Source organism: Salvelinus sp. IW2-2015, unplaced genomic scaffold (genome assembly GCF_002910315.2).
Source record: "Salvelinus sp. IW2-2015 unplaced genomic scaffold, ASM291031v2 Un_scaffold2492, whole genome shotgun sequence".
NCBI classification, from domain to species: Eukaryota; Metazoa; Chordata; class Actinopteri; order Salmoniformes; family Salmonidae; genus Salvelinus; species Salvelinus sp. IW2-2015.
The window spans coordinates 80,585-89,670 of record NW_019943809.1 but is presented as its reverse complement, the minus strand read 5'-3'; the positions used below and the strand labels follow the sequence as shown (position 1 = coordinate 89,670).

Sequence of the window (9,086 nt, the reverse complement as noted above, 5' to 3'; positions counted from 1 at the left end):
GGGAGGTGGTTGGGTCAGGTTGGTGGCAGGTGGTTGGTCAGGTAGGTTGGCATGGTTGGTTGGTCAGGTGGTTGGTCAGGTGGTTGGTCAAGGTGGTTGGGCAGGTGGTTGGTCAGGTGGTGGTCAAGGTGGTATTGGGGCGGTGGATTGGTCAGGTGGTTGGTCAGGTGGTTGGTCAGGTGGTTGGTCAGGTGGTTGGTCAGGTGGTTGGTCAGGTGGTTGGTCAGGTGGTTGGGCAGGTGGTTGGTCAGGTAGTTGGTCAGGTAGTTGGTCAGGTGGTTGGTCAGGTGGGACTTCCTCCACTGACTTTGTACCCAGTCATTGACACAAAACCGATCACAAATCATCCACATGCTGACCTCCGCCCATAACTGTGATCAGGGATCATCACTTCAAAGGTCAATGTTCAGGGTTTATAGTTCAGGGGTCGATGTGGGGAAGGTGCTGACCTTGTTGTTCCTGCTGATTCGTCGTTCTGGCCGTGGGCGTGGCTGTTTGGTCTGGATCAGTTCCTCGGGGGTGTTCCCTAGCGGTGGGAGGAGCCTCTTTTTACTGTTCCTGGTCTCCGGCAGCCACTGGGGCGGCAGCTCGAACGGCCCAAACCCAAACTGGGTGGCGTCCTCGGGATCCGTGGGGGTTGCTGGCGCCACCTGTGACGAGGAGGTGTAAGCACAGGCACGGACAGGTGAGACCTCGGGAAATATGAGAGGAGGTTGTTCTTTAGTTACCGGGACGCTGTCTCTGGTTGGTTCGGTCTCTTTCTGTCGAACCACCTTCCCTCCATGTCTCCCTCCTCCCCCTGCCTGGTGGTGGTTCTCTTTGGGATGAGAACAGCCCCCCACCCCAGACCCTAATGAAGGGCTCTCATTCTCCACCTCCTCCTCCTCCTCTTCATCGGTCGGCCTAAAGATCTGCTGCTGTCCGATATTAAACATCTCCAGGAGCTGGCTCCCAGCCCGAGCAGACCCCTCCAGGGCCCCAGACCCTCCCAACCCTCCCTCGCCCCTCAGCCCCAGATCCCCAGTGCTGACCACGTTACGCCGGCTGTAGCGTCTGTGTACCCGGACTAGAACATCAAACAGGCAGCGCCTAGCTGAGCCGTTCACCGTCAGAAACAGCAGAGGGTTGGTAAGGAGAGACACCTTGGGCAGCCAGATGGCCGTGAGATGGAGAGAAGGGGACAAGTCCTCCCCGTCCCCGAGAAGAGTGCGGTATACCACCAACGCCCCATAGGGGGCGCTACAGGCTGAGAAGGCTAACACCACAGCCAGTAACGTAGCATGTAGCTCAGCCTCGCGTTGAGAGACATAAGGGATGGAGATGGAGTTCTGAGGTGTTCTCAACGCCGCGATGATCACCTTCTTCTTCTGGCTGGCGCTGAGGGCTCGGCGAATCAGGACCATTAACAGGAAGACGACAACGAGCGGAAGGATCACCGTGGTTACGTTGTAGGTCAGCACGTAGACCATGTGACCCAGGGAGCGGGCCCGGGCGTCGGAACATGACGAGGTTGCGTACACGTCCGTAACGTTGGTTACGGCGAACACAGGCACGCTGGCGATGGTGGCGTGAATCCAGATGTAGATGACAACGTCACGTGACCTGGCGTCTGAGATCTTCCTCTCCAGAGGGTAGAGGACAGAGTAGTACCTAGAGGGGAGGAGAGGATAGACAACATTACACACTGCAGAGCATTCACACTGAGTTGAGCCTCTGCAGTGACACCTTTAACCGTAACATTAACCTGTAGATACTTAGTCAAAAAAAAGCAACAGACAACAGAAGAAGAACACGTATACACTGTAAGCATTCTGTTCTTTGAGTGTTAGATCAGAACAGGAGTAACTACCAAGGCTTTGTGTGTTCGATGTAGATCAGGACAGTGGTAACTACCAAGGCTTTGTGTGTTCGATGTAGATCAGGACAGTGTAACTACCAAGGCTTTGTGTATTCGATGTAGATCAGGACAGTGGTAACTACCAAGGCTTTGTGGTTCGATGTAGATCAGGACAGTAAGTAACTACCAAGCTTTGTGTGGTTCGATGTAGATCAGAGACAGTAGTAACTACCAAGGCTTTGTGTGTTCGATGTAGATCAGGACAGTGGTAACTACCAAGGCTTTGTGTGTTCGATGTAGATCAGGACAGGATAACTACCAAGGCTTTGTGTGTTCGATGTTAGATCAGGACAGTGGTAACTACCAAGGCTTTGTGTGTTCGATGTAGATCAGGACAGGAGTAACTACCAAGGCTTGTGTGTTCGATGTAGATCAGGACAGTAGTAACTACCAAGGTTTTGTGTATTCGATGTAGATCAGGACAGGTAACTACCAAGGCTTTGTGTGTTCGATGTAGATCAGGACAGTGGTAACACAAGGCTTGTGTGTTCGATGTAGATCAGGACAGTGGTAACTACCAAGGCTTTGTGGTCTTGTGTTTAGATCAGGACAGTAGTAACTACCAAGCTTTGTGTGTCGATGTAGATCAGGACAGAGTAGACTACAAAGGCTTTGTAATCTGTCCCCAAGTATTCCCACAAATAAAAAAAAGAGACATGTGATCGTGTCTCAATGTGATCAAGGTATGAATTGATTGTTATTTTCAAATACAATATCTTTTTGGCCGTAGTTGTGGTCAATTTGCAGTGTACAAATTATTTCATCATTTTCTGCCCCCCCCCCCCCCCGAACATTCGTTCCAACAAAAAAAATTGTCCTGCAGCTTAATCTAGTTGCCTACACCTGATCTAAACTAACATTGCTGTACCTACCTACCTACCACCCTAACTAGGTGGGTCAAAATACATGTAAACTACCCTGCGGAGGATAAGATGGATATAGACTGAAGAATGATAGTAGCAAATCTATCATTGTTTCCCGCTCTCATTCACAGAACCCTTGACTGGTTGAACAGAAACGTACTCCAGTATGAATGAGTATAAGTGGTGTTTTGCGTGGCTAAGTGGAGCAAGCCGAAGAGAGAGATCTTACTGAGGTGTGGAGAGTCTTATGTGGACAAAATACACATATTTACAAACGTGCAAGTAGGTGTGTGTTGTGTGTGTGTGTTGTGAGTGTGTGAGTGAGTGTGTGAGTGAGTGAGTGAGTGTAGCAGTGATGAAGAAGAGAGTGTAGTGATAGAGCAAAAAAGGAGAGAATGTGTTCAGCTGTGAGTGTAGAATGGAGTGTAGCTGTGAGTGAGTGTAGAATGGAGTGAGTGTAGAATGGAGTGAGTGTAAATGGATGAGTGTAGAATGAGTGAGTGTAGAATGGAGTGAGTGTAGAATGGAGTGAGTGTAGAAGAGTGAGTGTAGAATGGAGTGAGTGTAGAATGGAGTGAGTGTAGAATGGAGTTAGCTGTGAGTGTAGAATGGAGTGTAGCTGTGAGTGTAGAATGGAGTGAGTGAAGAATGGAGTGTAGAATGGATGTGTAGAATGGAGTGAGTGTAGAATGGATGATGTAGAATGGAGGAGTGTAGAATGAGGAGTAGAATGATGAGTGTAGAATGAGTGTAGAAGAGTGAGGTGTAGAATGGAGTGTAGAATGGAGTGTAGAATGGAGTGTGTAGCTGAGAGTGTCAGGGAGAGAGTCCCCCCTGTGGATTGTCAGTTATTTTGGCTGCAGCTCAGAACAGGGAGCTCTGCAGGAGAGACAAACAGCAGTGTAGAAGAGTGAGGTAGAATGGAGTGAGTGTGTAGAATGAGTGAGTGTAGAAATGGAGTGAGTGTAGAATGGAGTGTAGAATGGAGTGAGTGTAGAATGGAGTGAGTGTAGAATGGAGTGAGTGTAGAATGGAGTGTAGCTTGAGTGTAGAATGGAGTGAGTATGGAGTGAGTGTAGAATGGAGTGTAGAATGGAGTGAGTATGGAGTGAGTGTAGAATGGAGTGTAGAATGGAGTGAGTGAAGAATGGAGTGATAGAATGGAGTGAGTGTAGAATGGAGTGTAGAATGGAGTGTAGAATGGAGTGAGTGGTAGAATGGAGTGTAGAGTAGAATGGAGTGTAGAATGAGTGAGTGTAGAATGGAGTGAGTGGTAGAATGAGTGAGTGTAAATGGAGTGTGTAGAATGGAGTGTAGAATGGAGTGTAGAATGGATGTGTAGAATGGAGTGTGAGAGTGTAGAATGGAGTGTAGAATGAGAGTGTAGAATAGGAGTGTAGAATGGAGTGTGAATGAGTAGAAATGGAGGTAGTAGACATGGAGTGAGTGTAGAATGGAGGATAGTTGTAGAATGGAGTGTATGAGTAGGAGTGTAGAATGGAGTGTAAGAATGGATGTGTAAATGGAGTGTAGTAAGGATAGTTGAAGAAAAGTGAGGTGTAGAATGGAGTGGTAAGAATGGAGTGAGTGTAGAATGGATGTAGAATGGAGTGTAGAATGGATGTGATGGATGTAGAATGATGTGAGTGTAGAATGGAGTGTAAGGAGATGAGAGTGAAGAATGGAGTGTAGAATGGAGTGTAGAATGGAGTGTGTGTAGAATGGAGTGTAGAATGGAGATGAGTGGTAGAATGGAGTGTAGAATGAGGTAGAATGAGTGAGTTAGAATGGAGGTTAGAATGGATGAGTGTAGAATGGAGTGTAGAATGGAGTGAGTGTAGAATGGAGTGTAGAATGGAGTGAGTGAAGAATGAGTGTAGAATGGAGTGAGTGTAGAATGGAGTGTAGAATGGAGTGTAGAATAGTGATGTAGAATGATGTAGAGTAGAGATGGAGTTAGAATGATGTAGAATGAGTGAGTGGTAGAATGGAGTGATGTGTAGAATGGAGTGTAGAATGGAGTGTAGAATGGAGTGAGTGTAGAATGGAGTGAGTGTAGAATGGAATGAGTGTAAGAAGGAGTGTGAAATGATAGATGAGAGGTGTATGAAAGGAGTGATGTAGAATGGAGTTAGAATGGAGTTGTAGAATGGAGTGAGGGTAGAATGGAGAGTGTAGAATGAGTGAGTGTTGAAGAATGGATAGTGTAGAATGTAGTGTATGTAGAATGGAGTGTTAGAATGAGTGATGTGAAGAATGGAGTGCGAGGAGCATGTAGAAATGGAGCTGAGTGTAGAAGTGAGTGAGTGTAGAATGGAGTGAGAATGAGTGAGTGCTAGAACTGGTAGTGTAAGAATTGGCACCCGAGTCCAAGAGAAGGAGTGTTAGAATTGAGAGTGTAGTTGATGCGAGAGAGATGAGATGTGACGTGTTAGAGAACCGAAGTTATACCTATTGAGGTAAATGGAGTGTAGCTGTGAGTGTAGCTGTGAGTGTAGAATGGAGTGTAGCTGTGAGTGTAGCTGTGAGTGTAGAATGGAGTGTAGAATGGAGTGTGGAATGGAGTGTAGCTGTTAGTGTAGAATGGAGTGTAGAATGGAGTGTAGCTGTTAGTGTAGAATGGAGTGTAGAATGGAGTGTAGCTGTGAGTGTCAGGGAGAGAGTCCCCCCCCCCTGTGGATTGTCAGTTATTTTGGCTGCAGCTCAGAACAGGGAGCTCTGCAGGAGAGACAAACAGCACCAGGCAGAGTGGAGTACACATGCTGCATCAATTACAGCCCGTCTCCAAACCACCGGGGGTGAGTAGAGATAGAGGTTTTATCTGGTACAAAAACAGATTATACTGTTTTCAGTTTTAAAACGCCCATACCAGTAGAAATCCACTTTTTCGAGCTGAAAGACGATGGCCAGAGCTTACCCATGATGTTGCACAACGATTTAAGTCAATAAGTAATCGTTTTAGTCAAAGTATGATATATTTGAAGTGAAAAATCCAAACTGCCTACTTCGTGCAATTTTGTGTGAATGCAGTGTCTTTTCCTATGATATGACATACAAATTATTTTCAACCTACAGTAAAAAAACATGTTTTCACGTGAAATTTCAGATGTGAAATCATGTGAAAATTGGAACACTTCACATAACATTTCATGTTATCACATGTTACTTTACATGTTATCACATGTTACTTTACATGTTATCACATGTTACTTTACATGTTATCACATGAAAACGTGTTTTTGGAACACTTCACATGTGAAATTCATGTGGGGTTTTTTTCATAAAGGAGGGCTGGGTTTTATTTGAATGTTGCCACCCACCAGCATGGCATTGTTTATTAAAACAGCTGCAAAGTTCTTCCTCTTGGTGACTGAGATGAGACAAACAGCTTTGTGTCAACTTGGCCACCTGAGCCATGGAGCAAATGACAATACATTTTCTGGTAATTAATTTATCATAATCTGTTATCAATCAATGTGTTTTCAATTAATTTATCATAATCTGTTATCAATCAATGTGTTATCAATTAATTTATCATAATCTGTTATCAATCTGTTATCAATTTTCACTTATCTTTTAGCTAGTCTGTATAAAACATATATATATATATTTTAAATGTATTGAACCTTTATTTAACAAGTCAAGTCAGTTAAGAACAAATTCTTATTTACAATGACGGCCTACCCCAGACGACGCTGGGCCAATTGTGAGCTGCCCTATGGGACTCCGAAATCACGGCCTGGTGTGACGCAGCTTGGATTTGAACCAGGTATTGCAGTGACGCGTCCTTGCACTGAGATGCAGTGTCTTAGGCCACTGCGCCACTCGGGAGCCCCTATAGATGACCCCGTCGCCCCAATATGAACGGTTTAGACCAATAAAAGTGTTGCTTTACTACACGCACCACTGCTTTAACAGGTGTAACATTAGCTAGAAACCACCAGTGTCTGTCCAGATGATGAAAAGGCACCTGGGGGGAAAAATTCAAGGATTCTTCTAATTTGAGGTGTGCATGATCATGAGCAAAGTCATTGTACCCTTTCATTTCAGTTCCCCTGTGAGAACCATGAGCACGGGCAGACTTGGCTTTGATGTACCGCAGCCGAAGCCTGCCAGCAGTCTACCAGCAGCCTACCAGCAGTCTACCAGCAGCCTACCAGCAGCCTACCAGCAGTCTAACCAGCAGCCTACCAGCAGTCTACCAGCAAGCCTACCAGCAGCCTACCAGCAGTCCTACCCGCAGTCTAGCAGCAGCCTACCAGCAGCCTACAGCAGTCTAACAGCCTCAGCAGCCTACCAGCAGCCTACCCAGCAGAGCCTACCAGCCAGTCTACCAGCAGTCTACCAGCAGCCTACCAGAGCAGTCTACCAGCAGTCTACCAGCAGCCTACCAGCAGCCTACCAGCAGTCTACCAGCCAGCCTGCCAGCAGTCCTACCAGCAAGCCTACCAGCAGCCTGCCAGCAGTCTACCAGCAGCCCTGCCAGCAGTCTACCCAGCAGAGCCTACCAGCAGCCCTACCAGCAGCCTACCAGCAGCCTACCAGCAGCCTACCAGCAGCCTAATACCAGCAGTCAACCAGCAGCCTACCAGCAGTCTACCAGCAGTCCTACCAGCAGCCTACCAGCAGCCTACCAGCAGCCTACCAGCAGCCTACCAGCAGTCTACCAGCAGTCTACCAGCAGTCTACAGCAGCCTACCAGCATCCTACCGCAGTCTCAGCAGTCTACCAGCAGCCTACCAGCAGTCTACCAGCAGCCTACCAGCAGCCTACAGCAGCCTACTTACAAAAGGTTGCAGCGAGTCATTACAATGTAGAAACACAATGCTTATGACAAGAAACCAGAACCAGCCATAGATCTTATTATTTCAAACTATTTCTATGGCAGGATTCGTGGCCCGCAATTTATGGAAGATGCCAAAACTTGGAAATAACAAAGACAGGCCAGTGGTTTCCATCTGTGGTGAAGTTAAAACAGGCCAGTGGTTTCCATCTGTGGTGAAGTTAAAGACAGGCCAGTGGTTTCCATCTGTGGTGAAGTTTAAAGACAGGCCAGTGGTTTCCATCTGTGGTGAAGTTAAAGACAGGCCAGTGGTTTCCATCTGTGGTGAAGTTAAAGACAGGCCAAGTGGTTTCCATCTGTGGTGAAGTTAAAAGACAGGCCAGTGGTTCCATCTGTGGTGAAGTTAAAGACAGGCCAGTGGTTTCCATCTGTGGTGAAGTTTTCCCTAAATTAATGCTTATGACAAATCCTGCTACAGAACCAGCCATAGAGCCAGCTGGCTAATCTTTTGAATGAAGTGTCGTAACAAATAACAGCAACAACCGATGATATTAGCTAGCTAGACAAAGTTAGCAAGATAGCTAGCTACACTGACAGCTGTTCAGTCCCCTATTTGTTAATGTTAAATCAACCCAGACCCAGTTCATGAATATGTAGAAGTAGCCGTCGTCATTCTTTGGAGGATGTGGAACCTAAACGACAGGAAATGATGTTGAAACAGTGGCGGGGGGGGGGGGGGTCGTTTAAAGGTCTGTGTTTACAAGATCAAGCAGTTTCCCCGCTGTGTGGCTTCCCATGTATAAATAAATAAAAAGCATGAACACAGGATATGTGCTTTATTACTGCACCGAAATATCAGGCAAGAATCACCGCTAGCAGTCCCCCCAAGACAGATCTGAAACAGATGGGACCAGTAAGCAATATGTTGCAGCTACTAGCAGTGCAGTTTGATTTTCCTGCAATCACCACCTGTCGAGTGCGATAGCAGCGAAGCTGAGCACGGTGACGGAGCAGAAGAGTTTGTGGAGGAACTTCAGGGCCTTGCAGAGCAGCAGAGTGTGTAGCCACCAGCAGCAGCGAGGGCTGGCCCCTAGAGCCACGTCGAAAGGAACACACACTAGACCCGCACAGATCCTGAGCACGCCAGGTTCTTAATGAAGCAACTGGTCACCGACTTGAAGACACTGGTACAGCAGGTACACCATAAAACTGTGCCATTGCCTGGGAGAGAGAGAGAGAGGGGAGGGGAGAGAGAGGGGGTGGAGAGGGGAAGAGAGAGGGAGAAAGAGAACGAGGGGGGTTGGAGAGGGGAAGAGAGGGGGAGGGAGAGGAAAAGAGAGAGAGAGATGAGAGGGAGGTAGAGGGGAAGAGAGAGAGAGAGGGAGAGACAGGAGAGGAGGGAGAGGGGACGAGAGAGAGAGAAGGAGAAAGAGGAGGGATGGAGAGGGGAAGAGAGGGGGAGGGAGAGGAAAAGAGAGAGAGAGAGGGAGAGACAGGAGAGGAGGGAGAGGGGAGGAGAGAGAGAGAGGGGAGGGGAGAGACA

The 9,086-nt window shown here is 47.3% G+C and overlaps 1 protein-coding gene across 1 annotated transcript in view; it reads right to left on the bottom strand.

Moving 5' to 3' along the window:
* Window positions 1–244: 244 nt before the first annotated feature.
* LOC112074092 (G-protein coupled receptor 176-like) overlaps window positions 245–9,086 on the bottom strand; it is a 29,415-nt gene continuing 20,573 nt past the window's right edge. The window contains 3 exon segments of the mRNA XM_024141315.2: window positions 245–1,650; window positions 8,513–8,675; window positions 8,678–8,764. Of these exon segments, the coding sequence (XP_023997083.1) occupies window positions 414–1,650; window positions 8,513–8,675; window positions 8,678–8,764 (1,487 nt within the window). The 3' untranslated portion in view covers window positions 245–413.